The 16,625-nt window shown below is 34.6% G+C and overlaps 1 protein-coding gene across 2 annotated transcripts in view; it reads right to left on the reverse strand.

Annotated features, from left to right (window-relative positions):
* Nucleotides 1-358: 358 nt before the first annotated feature.
* The window catches only part of LOC145668803 (uncharacterized), a 39,263-nt gene continuing 22,996 nt past the window's right edge, over nt 359-16,625 (reverse strand). The window contains exons 4-5 of one of the 2 annotated variants that reach the window (XM_081736971.1): nt 5,887-6,026; nt 359-2,929 (exon numbers count right to left, since the gene is read on the reverse strand). In XM_081736971.1, the coding sequence (XP_081593097.1) occupies nt 2,764-2,929; nt 5,887-6,026 (306 nt within the window). In that variant the 3' untranslated portion in view covers nt 359-2,763. The remainder of the gene's footprint in view (nt 2,930-5,886; nt 6,027-16,625) is intronic. The other variant, XM_081736970.1, reaches the window with a different exon arrangement.

The following is a 16,625-nucleotide window of genomic DNA, read 5'->3' on the forward strand; positions in this document are numbered from 1 at the left end:
TTGTTTAAACTAACACGAAGGGAAGTCGAGAACACACTCATCACTCCTGTGAAACGTTAAATCAAGAATACATGTTTGAAAAGCATTTCAAACTTCAAAGAATATATTACATTATATTAAAATACCCATAAGAGTTGTCAATATGACTCTTAGTGTGGTATGTTGCTTTCACACATCAGGAACATTTCGTCTGATTCGTTACAGAGCTTACGTATTTTGCTAACATATATTTCCGTTCTTTCACTCAGAATTAAATTGTTTCACTATCCCAGAATTAAAAGTAGAACGTAAATTCTCAAAACAAAGTGAATAATATTGGTGCGACTAATTCTTGTTTGATGCTAATTGAAGACTGTTATATGGAAATGAACAAAAATATTTATTCAGATTTTTATTGATTCCGCTTATCTCTTTTTTTTATGTTACAGAAACAAATTTTAATGGTATGACTTCGTTACTCTCAACATAGTTTTGTGAAATTCACATCTATGTTTTGTTCTAAACAAACCCTGTTTTTACAATTATTTTAGTTGAAGGGTTTCTTAAGAATCAAGACAGTGTGAATTTTTATGTATCTTTGTTTTTTTAGTCATATTACTTAATGTAACTACAAAAGACATTCAATATTTTTTGCACAAATGGGTATAATATTTTTATTATTTGCAATATGATGATGAAATTTTAGGTAAACATACTTTGATTCTTTGACTTCAAACTAGTAATAATTGTTATTTCCTATTGTTCACAGGAAAGCCAAAATATCCAGTGAAGCAGACATCAGGATCCAACAACTTCCGGTATGAAATTCCTGTTCAAAATCGGTGATGAATCAGCCACATCAATTCAGCCAGTATCCAACGTTTGAATTTTGTTTCAAACAACTTTTCTCTCTTTCCATTTTTCGTACTTTTACTCACAACGAAGTTGGCCTATGGCTCTGGCACTTTGGATACACACTGTATGTATGAGAAGGAATTACTGCCAGAAATTTCTGAAAATTATCAGAAAATTTCCATTTAAACCAAATAACGTTGGATCTTATTTGAGTATCTAGTTTTAGAAAACTTCTCTCTCTCTCTGTTAGAGGAAATATAGCGGAAAATGTATACTGTAATACAAATTATCTGCTAGAATCATTTTCAACAATGACTGTAATGTTGAGAGAATTTTCTCAAATATGTTTAGTATAAAAATCTAAAGCAAGGGATGGGAAATATTAAATATTACATATACTCAATATACTCAGAGGTACAGTAGATACCATTGCATCATTTGATGAAACTGATTTAACATGAAAACTAACTACACTTAATAATTCTTTAAATAAATATGTAACTAAAAAATAAAGAAGTTGAACATATGTAGGACTTGAATTTTGTGTCGCTGTAAATTCGTTCGTATTCAGGATCAGAAATACCCGTCTATCACAATATTTTAATCATTATTTTATTTACAGTTTATTTAATTTTGTTTCTCTGGATTATCCTTGAAAGTTTTCACGATATGAGCCACTGTTTCTATCCCATTTCAAGAACTATTTGGGTAAAACAAATTCGTCACCTTAGTTTAATTTCGATATCCAATAATACCTATTTAGTTACTTTTGTACTTGAACTGCATGATGAATTTTGTCGCAAAATATAATACAAATCATTTAATATAAATACAGCCATGTACTCTTATAACAATGTAAACCAACCACTTATCTATTTTGACAATTTTCTGTGAAATTGAAAGAAAGATTTACTGTATATGAACACTGACTTACTGCATAACTCATTATTCACCTCTATTATAATTAAATTATCTTCTTTTGTACAATTGATTATTTTAACTCGTTTGCTGCAGTTATTTTGGCTCAATTCTATCGATGCATACCGCAGGTATGTTTCAATATTGTGAACATTAGTAGTCTACAGTTCGTACACAAGCTACAAATCTGTCACTTGTTTGACTCAACCAAAGTTAACAATGCATTAATTTAATGCTTACCATGTACTAATTATCATCATCTAATCACAACAGCAATTTTTTAGTATTAATATTTACAAGAGTGAAAGCAGAATATACTTTCTTCAAATTCTTCGTTGTGAAAAAATACAATTATTTAGGTCAATTATTTTCCAAAACATTTAGCCTATTCTACATACAAGCAAGAAATAGAAAAATATAGTGTCAATTTTAAGTCATGAATTTAAGGATTCCCTCTGTAGCTTAGTACTCAGTTTATACTACCATATACAATTTACAAATATGTTTTTACAGACACAATACATTTCAGAAACTTTAATGGTAAATGCATTGACACTAAATTTATAATTTAAATTTATGTCTCATATTTTATTGATATTATTTTTACTTTATTTATTATCATTGATATATATTCAGTTTCAAGGGTAAGGATATATTGAGACAAAAGGTTTACATAAAATGCGAACCATAGTGCTCTTTAAGAAGAGCCTGTGTGTACTCACTGTTCCAAACTCATGAATCGCCCATGTTTGAAGATGCAGTAGTTAAACATATACATTTATCGATTTAGTTTTTAAAAATGCTCAGGAAAATGTCTTACCCCATTGTATTCAGTCATAAAGGTAGAATTCTTTAATTGTCTATCAATATAAATATAATCTTTTCATAATATATACATGTATATATTTTGGGTTTTGTTACTCATTCGGTGTGGTTTAAACTTTTTAGTTAACACTTTCTTGGTCTTAATGACTGTCATTAGAATAGAATGTTTCTAGTTTATGACTGATGTCAAAGTTCGTCTTTAGGTAATTTTGATTTCTTTCTTCTAGGCCTGATGTCATCTGGTGTAAAAATAACTGTCCTCGTGTGATTGGAGACAGTTGAACGACGATGTCTTGGTAACTCTTTCCCAGCAGGATCTGGATCGGCTAAGCTAATGCTGGAGATAACTGAGCTGTAACAAAGAACATTGATCACGATATAAAACTTCAAAAAGAAAATTCTGGAGCTATGTAATATACAAAGGAAACTACTTTATATAATAAATTGTCAAATTATAGCTTTTAGTAGAAATGAAACGAGTCCAATAATTGTAAGAACCTTGATTCACTTTTTATGATTCTTGGGCTACTTTACAGGAAATAAACTGTTAAACATGATCTGAATATGGTAAATGTTTATTTTTCTATATCTTATTCAAAAAGAAAACGCTAAAACCTCTTCCCTACGTACGCACTGGATCATATTATACACAAATCTGTTTCTAGAAAAGTCTAAATTGAATTAGTAACAGACCCAGCTCCCACCAGATCTCAAAGCATTGAATCTTGAAAACACCAAGTTTGTATAAATGATTCTTTCAAGGAACATTCGTGAAATGTCCCCTCGGGATTCATGTAACACTGATTTAAATGTAAAGTTCTCCATGTCTCAATGTGTATTGTACTAATTTTAGCGGTCCATATGAATAATTTGCATATTTATGAGCCTTCATATACCCGGAATTCAATCATAACGCTCGGTCACAAAATTGATCTTAGTTTCTTTAGATGTAACTGAACGTGAATGTGGGCATATGCAAAACAAATTGGATCAAGTACTGCTTCTCTGACACGTGTTATCTACACCGGCCGCCATCTTGGATCCGCCATATTGGATTCAACTTTCAGTTTTTCAGATGGGAATAGATGCATGTGATACATCAAATTCATATAAAAATTTTTCGGAAATTCGTTGGTGTAGTGAGTTTTACGGTGGTTTGTACCATTTGCGAGATAATACATGTTAAATCCCTCTAGGCACTTCGCGAATAGACATTCCAGAGTAATATCAGTTACGCTTACGTTTTTGATGTTGACAAATCAAAATAATTTCTAACTGGAAAAGTACTGTAGGTATAAACAAACTCTCTACAACATTGGTGTCATAATCTTACAACATTTCTGTGAGTGATTGTTATTACTTCCATGTTATACTATAACAAGGAAGTATTGTATTACGAACAAAATGCCTAATGTAAATCTAGATACGATCAGATTTTGGTGAAAATCTACCATATCCTATTTACGTCTGTGTGTCTGTATGTATGTACGTTCAGAAAACATTTAGTCAACAATAAATCACGTAAAAGATCACATATACATACGGGGCATTGCACTTTTTAATGGTTGAATTTGTGAAGTGCCTCACATTTAACATGCAATCAATATCTTTCAAATGGTACAAGCTACCGTAAAACTCACTACACCAATGAATTACCGAGAAAATTTTGTATGAATTTGATGTATCATATGCACCTATTCCCATTTGAAAAAAAAAAAAACGAAAGTTGAATCCAATATGTCGGATCCAAGATGGCGACTGGTGTGGATAACACGTGTTAGAGAAGCAACACTTGATCCAATTTGTTTTGCATATGCCCACATTCATGTTCAGTTACATCTAAAGAAACTAAAAGCAATTTTATGACCAAGGTTTTAGTAGTGTATGAATTCCGGATATATGAAGGCCCATAAATATACAAATTACCCGTATGGGCCACTAAAATTAGTACAATACACTTTGGGCCGCGGAGAACTTTGCATTTAAATCAATTTTAGATTAATCCCGAGGGGATACTTCGCGAATGTACCTTGTTAGACATAGGCCAAAGTTTTGCGAATTTCAACCACAAAAGGGAATGAAAGTATCCTCGCCATTCATGAGATCTGCCTGAAACATCAGGCTTAGACATATAAAATTTTGTAGAACTACAGGGTTGTTATAAATGACTGAAGCGATTTCATAAATTCACTGTAGCTCTAGTAATTGAGATATTGCAACAAAACTCAACAGTGACGTAGAAAAACTCAAAAAGTTTTGATTGTTGCAGATGTCTTCAGATTTCTCCCACGAGAGCGCAGCAGTGAGCAGTGAGGCAAGATAGCGACAGGCGCCGAGAAAGCATTCCATGTCATGGCCTCCGCGCTCTCCTGACCTAACCCTATGCGATTTTTTTTGTGCGAGGTTATGTGAAAGATTCAGTGTTCACATCTCCTCTACCAGCAAACCAGCCAAAAACTGCGAGCCTGCATCAACAATGCTTTTGAACTCATTGATAGGAACATGCTGCGCCCAGTGTGGAACCACCATACATGCTTTACATTGTCACCTATGATAAAATTCTAATCACTAAACTCGCCGTAACCCGCACACCGACAAATAACTCCCTTACTTCCTTACGGTGCTTCAAATAACACAGCTGACCAACCCCTGCTACGAAGTCGATATTTTTATGATCGACTCTAACTATCTATTGGAACCTGTTTACGATCTTCATACTAATCACCAAACAGTAAAGCGTCACACTGGCCAAAGAGAAGGCGTAACCTTCTACGGCCCGCCCATCGCAAGATGGGAATGAAAGAGAGATAAAAAAAACTAGTGTGGGAAGAACTTGATTTTCGGCTTGATGTCTCTTGAATCACTAAGGGGACACATATCGAACATTTGTAATTGTTAACAAAAACATTTTTGACTTTTTCTGTGTGTGTGAAAAAAAAATCGCAATATGTACAGTAATACAGTTATTATAGAGCTGTGAAATCGCTCCAATCATTTATAATAACCCTGTATACCCTTAAACTCGGGTAAGATGGAGTTCGATTTTGAAGACATTGTTGAAAGAAAACAAATTGACATTTCTTCTGCTACTCTCTTCACAACATGAAGCTTAGCATAACACTTCCTCGTACTCCTCCTAGAACATCTAGCCACTTATAACTTTGACGTTAACCTCCACCAAAGAATTCTTCTGACAGGTACCGCACATTCTTTCAAAGTCGTAATTGACATAATAAGTCAATATTTTGTGCAAAAACTTAGATAAATAAATAATAATAAGTGTTTCTTAATTTATTTTTAACTTCCTACCTTGTTTCTGTTGAAAGCGAAGAATTTACTGTAATGTTACGATTCCGAAAATCACATTCCAAAGCGAAAGCTGCATCACCTGGCATGATTAACTCATCATCATGTTGGATCACTATCACGTTCCTGTAAATTTCATTTTCCTGAAGGAAAAAAAAAAAAAGTATACAGTAACCACTATTAGCTTAAGCGTATACATTAAAAAATCGTAACTTCTTCAACATTTTACTCTATTTTTAAATTAAGGGTCGAAAAATAAAGAAAAACATGCAATGAAATCTTTCAGTTTAGCGTCCCACGTTTATGCCCTTCAGGCTAAGGTAAACCGGTAATTAAAGTAAGGTAAATCTGAGTAAACCCACGAACACGATGTTGTTAATCACAAGCTTACTTGACCGGGAATCGAATCAACGACCCCACACAACAGAGGTAAGCGCTCTATCACTGAGCAACCGTGCCCTCCTCGAAAAATAAAGAGACTCAGGGCTTAATTAAAGTTTCATGCGAACACTTGCGTAGATATGAGGCTGAGAGAAGCAGTTATCACTGTAAATTCGAATAAGTGCTAGGTAAGCAATCACCTACTTTATTTCCATTCCGTTCAGTATAAGCAGAGTTTCGTAATAAATTCACATTTCACGCATTCGAATCACATTAACACTACTTCACAACTTCATTCACCAGTGCTTCCAGGATTATTTGTTCACGATGAGTTCCAAAGGCATGAGCTGCATATGGAACTTCCAATGGTTATATATTACATTGAATCCTATTCTATAAATATAATATACCCTAATGTTAGAGAAATTTCAATTTTTAGTTAAATTTTCGAAAGAAGGAACTTAAAAGAGTAAAAGGATCAAAGATAAGTAAGATAGGAAGTCGTATTTACATGAAAATAAAGTGAAATAAGTATCAGCCTAGGTTTTATTTACGTAACAGACGAGTTGTTTTGAACCGAAAATGTGATGTTTGGAACCTTGCACTTAGGTCTACAGCGGAAGTGACGAAATTACTTGACTCACCTATACTAATAATCCTTATTATACAAAGAAGACGCTTCAATCTCCTAATATTTCACACTCAGACTAATAGTTGTCGCTAGCTGTACTACCTTCTACCTGACGCCAAGACATGTTGCTAGTATACATGCAATTAGCAGAGTCGAAGAGTTAAAGGTTAACTACTACTACTACTACTACTACTACTACTACTACTACTACTACTACTACTACTACTACTACTACTACTACTACCACCACCACTACTACTACTACTACTACTACTACTACTACTACTACTACTACTACTACTAATAATAATAATAATAATAATAATAATAATAATAATAATAATAGAAACTAATGGGCAATTCCTTCACTAGCAAAAAAAAAAAAAAAACAATATATTTATTTTTTAAACTAGAATAATATGCCACCCTGAACAAAGGCGTAAAATAATTGAGTTATGTGAACTTCAAAATGAATCAATATATCCACCACAATTGGTGATAGTTCTAATTGAAGTGCACTTTTTCATTTCATCATTTACTTTTGGTATCTGTTGTTATTTTAACCAGTATATATGTTGGATGCAATTTTTAATTTGCTCAGCCAATATTGGCCGCGTTGGAAAATCAGAATGATGTCGTCCCTAAAGCGACATTGTGGCCTTTTTTTTTTTTTTTTTTTTTACTGGTACGCACACCTTTTTAATTTCCTTGATCACAATGGCCTCGATCTAAAATTGGCGAACCACAGAAGTAAATAGAATAAAAATTATGTAACATACTATACCCACTTTTATTTATGGCTGTATGACCACATATTATATACTCTCAGCAAATACAGCCGCCTACGTATGCCGGATGATATTTTAAATCTCTCGACCAATATGGCTTCATTGTAAAAAAAAAAAAAAAAAAAAAAAAAAACCGATGCTTGCCCCAGCTCGCACAAAATGCGGCCGTGCGCGCGCGCTAGGGATGGTATCGAGACGAGACGAGACGAGACTTTGTACAGTCTCGGTCTCGTCTCGGTTGATAAATAACGGTCTCGGTCTCGGTCTCGTCTCGAGTAAAAGATTACCGTCTCGGTCTCGGTCTCGTCTCGGTCAACAGATGCTTGTCTCGATCTCGGTCTCGGTCTCGAGTACCAAATCTCGGTCTCGTCTCGAAAGTCTCGAAAGTCTCGAAATAAATAATGTGAAATTAAAATAGTGAAACTATTATTCTCGTACAGTCTGTCGTTTCCGCTTATTTTTTCCTTTCATTTTGACTTAGAATTATGGTATCGTGTACCTCTTCGTAGCTAATTTGCTAGTGCTAATGCTTTCCATGCGCGTATTTCAGGTTCAATGATCAGTGGATATATCACGCTAAACCCAAATAGAACCCATATTTCACTTTCAGCAATAGACTTTGTCTCATATAGCCTCAGAACTGCGTATACAATTAAACTCTATTAAATTAACTCCAGTACTCTACAGTAGTTTATTTCCTTCCTTTGAATCAGAATTGTTCAATACCTCCTAACGGATAACGCAACACATAGCAGCACGAATGTATTTAATCGTACCGAAATTGAAACTTTACAATTTCTCATTTATTATTCAATACATTCTGTTTGACTGTCATTTTAAAAACAAAATATAACGTTCATTATCTTAACAAATAGGGTAAATTATTACTACAATATACGTAATTTGTTTGAAATTGATGAAATGTTATATTATATTACCGTTTCACTTCTCCGTGTTTAATTGACACTTTATAACACGAACGTCCTGAACCTTGTGGTGGGAGCTACTACACTCATCTTTGCTATCTGAGGTCTCGAGTTGGATCACAAAACAAATTAGATTCAAAGTCCGATGTTTCGCATAGTTCGCGTCTCATTTTAAGTGCATTCTCTTTCTTACACAAGTTCATAAGGTCGTAATGCATTACGTAAGCACATATCCAATGCCGTAACAGATTAATCTTATTCCTGAGCTCTCAACGGTGCATGCAATCTTTATTCGAGAAATCTAATCTTGCTTCATTACGTTGAAATTTTATATTGATTAAAAATTACTTGCGAAACATGGCATACAGGTAATTCGAGTTATCTGTATCTATTTTTTCTCACTCGCCAAAACAAGTCATTCTTAACTTTCTAGTTTACTTTTGTATTAATTTTCGTAGTTTTGCTGCAACATGATGGATTGAATAGTCAAAAATATTTTTTTCGCTCTGATTTTCATTAAATTTTGGATCCATTTTTACCCTACCTTACCTAGTAAAAGTAATATATTTAGTCTTAGTTGAGGAACCGGTTTTTCGTATCTGTAAAATTACGAAATTATGACTTGGTTTAGTTTACCTCCGAGGTCCAGATATACTAAAATCATCACCATCATCATAATCAACCATTATCAATCCATTGCTAAATGAAGGTCTTTCCAATTCTTCTCCACAACTATCTAACTTGGGCAATTCTTTTCCAGGTTACTCCTCAGTGGCTCTTGATTTCGTCACACTTTCTTGTATGGGGAGGTTTCCTAGGCTGGTTTTGTCTCGTGGTATTCAGTCTAGAATTGTTTTCGTCCGTCGATCATAATTTCTTCTTGCAATACGTCCAGCACACTTTCCAGCTCATATTAAATTATTTAATTAGCACCATCAGTATTCATTCCTATATATTTGGGGTACAAATAGTTCGAATTCACTACTTTCGGAGTACAGACACGCTACTTTTTAATCTTCAGATCTGGCAACTCTGACTAAATGATTTAAATCAACACAATGTGAGGACCCCCATTTGGTCTAGCGGCTAGCACTCTTGTTTTCGGTTCGCGTGATCTGGAGTTCGATTTCCGGTAGGGGTAAAGTTGAACGACCGAAGTGGTTCGGATTCCACTATAATCATTAGCTCCACGTCTCCTTTAGCCGCCCTAGTATAACTGTGGGACGATAAACTAAAACAAAACAAGACAAAAGTGAACATTGTGTATTACTAACTGTAAGTTCTTGAATTATTGTATATAGCTATTTGGTATAGATCGAGTTTGAGGTGGTCGGTGGTCAAACTAAAGCAAGTGAAATGTAATTAGTGTGTAATTAGAACTTTTAATTAAGCACGCTCTTAATCTAAGGTGTACACCAGGCCTAAGGGTTAGGGAGAGTAACTAGTGTTACTGAAAATATATCAGTTACATTTAATTTCAGTTACAATTTGCATTTACATGTATTGCTGGAACGAAGACTTAAACATTAACATTATAAGTAGCCCAAACAGTGACGACGCCAGAGGGGGGGCAAGGGGGCGAGCGCCCCCCTGGTGGCTACTCCTGCCCCCCTGAATGCCATCCAGACTCCTACAATCATAAAACATTCTACATATAGTATTTTATATCGGTATCATAACCAATCTCATTGTCAAATTGTAGTCTACTTTCCATGCATTTACTATGTGGCAGATTAGTCCTCAAGCTTTCTTCTTTGAGCGTCTGGGTATGCACGCATATTTCTGTTTTCTAATTTAGCGCCTTTTCCGATAAATTTTAGTTATACTTCTTTCTTATGATTTTTAATTATCGTAAATAGCGAACAATAGTAGATTTGGTGGACTTGTTTTCTTCTCATTGGATCAACTTTGATTAGAAACAAAAGAAAGGTAAAAGCAATTTCATAACTTGTTGGTGTCGTCCCACTTGCGACATTCCTATTAGCGACAGGAACTGTTAACTGTCCTATGATCGACCGATTCGATCTGTTAACTGCTCTATGAGTCACCGATGCGTTCATACTAAGATAATGGAAGAAGGCAAGGTTCTCTCTTCTTTAACTTGTTTCATGCTAATGCGATTTAGAACCTAACAAAATGTACTATGAAAAATTTCGCTCTACCTTAATTTAATACGTGAGACTACTCTCATTACACTAACAATATTTTCTACGTTTTTCCTAAATATTTTTGAATTACTTTCTATGAATACAATGACTATATCAAGAGGAAAACTAACTAAATATTTAGAGTAGCTCCGCCTTTGTCTATGATTCTAATATAATTAAAAATTTCATGTTAAAATGATGGGGAGCATAAGTTTAGATTGAATATGTTTATGGCATAAGAAAGAAATCAGAAAGAGGTAGGGGCGCCCGAAGAAAATTTTCTAGGGAGGGGCATCTTCATAGTTGCTGTACCATGTCTGGTATATCTGGTATTTAATATACGTGGTTTGCTATATTACGTATACATTTTAGTGAGCCAGGGGGGTGATCCCTGCCTTCCCATCGGGCGCCCATGGAAAGAGGGTGTTCACCACTTGAGGATATCAAAGAAATCTTTAAAAAAATGTATTCGAAGAAATTATTACACAAGTTACAAATCTCTCGCAGGACTTAACAGTTCGTCTAGTTATAGACTAAGAGATTACTCGTATTTCAGATTGCTATACGACAAGCTTTTATGTATAAGTCGAAACAAGGAAGGAAGGCAAATTAAGCAATTAGTTTACGTTTTTGTAGCTTACAATAGGGAGGAAGGTAGTTTAAAGAGTTTGTTTACCTTTTATATTGTTTAGAGTGAACTGCATTGTAATTGGTGAGATTGGTTGAGAATACCCAATCAGATGTAAAGGATCTCAAAAGCTGTCTTTTATCATTGACTTTTTTCATTTTATTCAGTGTCTTTGGAAGTCTAAAAAGTAGATAGTTAGCGAAACTGTTACACATTTAAGGTTTTCAAAATAAAATGTATTACTGTGCTTAGTGAGTAATTAGATTTGAATCAAATTAAGTACAGAAAACAGAGCTTTTGAAGAAAGGGGATATTACAACTGGATTTTCAATAATTACATAAGAATATACTTTTCATGGAAATGTCCCTGTTGTCTTGCTAAGTTATTTGATATGTTTTATGTCAAATCTAACTCAAAATTAAAATAAGTTTTATTTGCACTCACTGTAGAGGAAAAATATATTTGATGAACTGTATTACTGGCATGTACATTTTTCGTAGCAAGGTTGTTCGGGCGCTAATAACGCCAGAGGCAAACATATTTCACGAGAGGGAATCATATCATCTTCCATCGTCTCAATGTAAATGAATCGGTCGCTCATAGGACAGTTAACAGTTCCTGTCGCTAATAGGACTGTCGCTTCTGGGACTAATTCTAACTTGTTTGTATTTATCCAGTTTTGAAGTTTTCAGTTTCATATTTTGTTTTGTTTAAAGGTTCTATATTTTTATTTCCTGAAACATTATTCTCGGCTTTCAATATTCGGAGGATGGGCTTATAACAGCTTAATTTGCGACTACCATGGCTTAATTTTTTAAAGGAAAAAAAGTTGTTTTCCCATCCTGCAAATGATAATAATAATAAATGTATGGAATTAGATCGATATTTTTTTAGCTCCCAATAAAACGTATTGTCAGAGTGCTGATCTTTAGTTAGTAATTGGTATATACTAGTGTTCCCTTACTTATTTTGTTTCAAAGTACTGACATGACGTCTACCATATTGACTAGAAATGTGCGTGGAGCTGCTGAAAAATTCGTAGCCCAACCCAGGAGTACACGCGGAATTGTGAAGTTTTACTTCTTCTATACTTCCCCCGAGAGTCAATATACTACCTTGTACAGTGCTCCAGTTTTGCAAAAGTTAAAAAAAATCTGGAGACTTCCTCGCACCACTGTTCGTAACACTACCCTTATCAGATCTAAAGTTCAATCAGATCTAAGTTTGGGAAATAAATACAGGCAATAGTTAGACGGAGCTAAATCTGGGGAATAAGGATGATGATCTAGACATTGAAATCCTAGATTATGCAATCTAATTGTGTTCGCAGGGGTTCGATGGACAGGTGTATTCTCTTAAAGGAACACAATTTCTTTCTTTTCATTTTCCGCGGTGTTGAACTTTGAACTTTTCTTTAGTTATGTGAGTAATGTAGAGATTCTCAATTAAATATCTGACCGTTGCGGAGGTAGTCTATGAGTACGACTCCATATTTGTCCCAGAAGAATGTTGCAAACAGTTTTTCAACCTACTTCTGTGTCTTGAACTTCTTGGGCGAGGGAGAAATGAGTGCTACTACTCCATTGACTGTTGTTTCCTTTCAGGATCATAGTGGTACAACCATATTTCGTCCATGTTTACTATTCGTGAGCGAAATAATCAGCATTACATTCAAACTGGAAGAAGACTTCTCTTAATGCCGTCAGTCTTTTATTCTTCTGACAGATTTTTTGGGAACACAGTGTCGAGAACTTGCTCATACCCAAGCCATTCTGAATTATACTACCGACGCGTTCCAAAGAAATGCCCACAATCTCTGACACAAGTTTTACTGACAGTGAGACGGTAAAAACTGGGGAAGGGGGCTGCAGCCAGACCTCAGACTATAATAAGTATATCGTTTGTCATTCAAAAACTGGGGAGGCCTAGGATCCCCGGCCCCAGGTTATATCCACCACTGGCTAATATGCTGCAATTTTCAAGAATAATGTCACAAATTGCATCCATGACTTCGGGAACAGTCACTGGATGTAAAGCATAATTTGTTGAGAAACCGCAACGTTTGGACTTCTTCACCACTGTATATAATGGAGGAGAGTCCAGTAGTGTTTCACTAATTTTCTCATTAATTTACTTTAGTGACTATCCTTGTTGGAACAAAAATGTTATAATAGTTGTGATCTGGATGTTCGTGAAATTCGCTGTTTGGGCACATGATCACTTCAGAGGCCTGAGAAAGCAATAAGAACTTCATTATTAATATGAAAATTTGTTGAAAACATGTTTTTCAAAACTAGTTTCATCTTTCTACCTAGTACCTACACTCCTTCTGGGTTGGATTACGAGATTTTTAGCAGCCCCTAGTAAATTTATATATATATATATATATATATATATATATATATATATATATATATATATATATATATATATATATATATATATATATATATATATATATATATATATATAAAACTTAGGTTTCGAAAGTTGCATTGAAAAATATTTCATGTGCAGACGTTAATTATTTGTTAGTTACAAATTTTACTTGAAATAAGTTTATTATATAGGCCTAATATAAAAACAACAACGAAATACACAATGTAAGGTAAGTCAAACATAATAAATGTGATTTTTGGTGTGGGAAATAGCCGCCCCCCCGAAAATGTATCTGCCCCTCCTTTGCCCCCCTAGGAACTTATAGCTGGCGTCGTCACTGAGCCCAAAGACTATGAAAAACGTCGTCTCTTGAAAGCATTCTTGTACCACGAAACAAATTACGAGTAATTTTAAAATATTTTGCAGTTTATCTATTTGCACATATTTAGAATAATATTTAGCAATTTATTTAAGTGAGCCACACTGCTTAAAATAATGTAACTGCGACTTGTTGTAATTAAGACAACCAGAAACTATTGTTGTAATGTTATAGAAGCAAAGGAAAGCAATGATCATTATAAAAATTTAATACAAATACGTCATTTTAAGCAGTATAACAATCACTACAAATGTGTTTGGTATCTCTGACAGTGTTGCCAGATCTACTGATTTTGCAGGAGATCTCCTACTTTCTCACCGTTCTACTGATCTACTGCGAAAGAAAATGAAAAGTGAACAATCTCCTGCTTTTTCTTATTCGAGAAGTTGAAGTAATCTATTATTATTAATATTGAATTTTGAATGTTTCCTCACATAAAAAGATGAAATTTCTCTGTTGTAATACACAAAGCTCTGTAGAGCGTATAGATATAGAGCTTTACTGTATATAATATGAATCCAAAGAATACAACTGTACGTCATCTTCTATATGCATTATGGTTAGAGTTTTTACGACTTTCTGTAAGATTTACAAGTAAGTGTTGTTTAGCTTGAGACTTGGGTTGGAAGAGTGGCTTAGATCATTTCTCCACGATCGTCAGCAAGAAATCGTCTTACGCCACGATCATGTGTGACTGTACCATATAGCTAAGTTATCGCTATGTGCATGAAAAGACATTTTCCCACTCCACTTTGCTCTTTCACTACGTTTTACTTCACACACGTGTGTATCAAATAATACTAATATAAATCGGGACGTTTCCCTTTCATTTGCTCAACGTAGTTCATCGGAAATGAATTCTGGACTGCTTGTTTTGACTACTGCGCCCTTAATAATGGCAAATTTTACTGCTCCCCCTTCCCCGGATTTACATTCAAACGCCACCACTCTATGTGTCTACTGCTTTCTCATGTTTTTTATCTTCGAATCTCCTGCTTTTCCAATTGACTGGTCTGGCAACACTGGTCTCTGAAACGATTTGAAATAACAATTGTTGTAAATGGCGTTATAAGCATTTAAGTCTTTTGAAAGCATCTGCATGATGAGACGTGATATGTCAGCGCGTTTTCGAAGTAAAGTCTTTAGAAACATTTAAATTTTCCGTTTCTTGTAGCTTTGTTCCTTCATTCATTCGAAATATATTATACCATGATCACAGTATTTGACGCTGAGGTACAGTTGATGCGCATTGCACCGTCCATGCCATTTGAGTTATTAGAGATTTCCAAGCTACACTAAATAATGTATGGGCTATTGTGGTTTTGTTAAATAACTAAATTAGAAATATGTAATACTTTACGTAGCGCAATTTGAGAAAATACAACTTTATTTTGCTTTAGCAACATTGCTTGTTTATCTAGTGATATTGCAGAGTATCAAGAAAAATTTCCCAACTTGGTACAAAATTTCAGCATTTTTAATATATATATATATATATATATATCGCAGATCCTAGGGGAGAACTATAGGGACTATAGCCCCCTTTAACCCTCAGGTATGCACTGGATAAAATGGACTTGAATCCTACTTCCTTTGCACTGGATAAAACGGCAAACCATGGTTTAGCCCCTCCCATGATCATATACTGGGTCCGTGGCTATATAGCCAGGATGGCCCATTTTAATCTTTCCACGGAGATATCTTGAAGACGGTTGAACATAAATGAACCAAACAAAATCTCAAATAGGAAATGCCATGGGGCACACTGAATGGTGTTGTCGCGGCGCCTCACGGGGCCGCCTTTCATGGGGTACCAGGGCCAAACTTTAAAATTTTAAATGGAAACATGGGGCGAGTAATACCTCGTTCCATAGATCTTTAAAAAGTAAAAAGCGTTGTGGCAAAAGATTTTTCATATGGGTCACCGTTTTCAAAATGGCCGCCAAGACATGGTGCCTGTATCAGATAAAACGTCCAGTACCACTAGATCCCTAATATGAAAATAGTTGGAGATAAATGAACAGAATAAAACTCGTATAGGAAAGCACAGAGAGTATTTATTATTCCACGGCTCGAGTATAATGCAACGGAGGAAAAGATTATTAAAATATAATTGACATGATGCAAAAGAGGAAATGATAGAAAATTATCTTTCCGATCTCTGTCCGTAAGTAGGTGAAGCGGGAATGAATGGTAAAATCTCAAATGAGAACCTTACTTTTATTTGCAATAGATATGGTTTGTCTGAAACACTTGTGTGTACAAACGACTGGTACTATAATGAGTAAAAATAAAGTGAAATAAGGTGAATAAAAATAAGGTGAAATTCAAGTTTAACAACATTTTACTCGCCGCTTCGCCCCTGATAATTTAACGCATTGCGTGCTAGATTTTTGGGACATATCTGCATCAATATGTACCGTTTCGTTACTAAGGATCACAACTGAAATTGAAAGTTATTCGGAATGTAACTGTGAACATC

This window comes from Thermobia domestica, chromosome 13, assembly GCF_964235325.1.
Source record: "Thermobia domestica chromosome 13, izTheDome1.hap1.1, whole genome shotgun sequence".
Taxonomy (NCBI): domain Eukaryota; kingdom Metazoa; phylum Arthropoda; class Insecta; order Zygentoma; family Lepismatidae; genus Thermobia; species Thermobia domestica.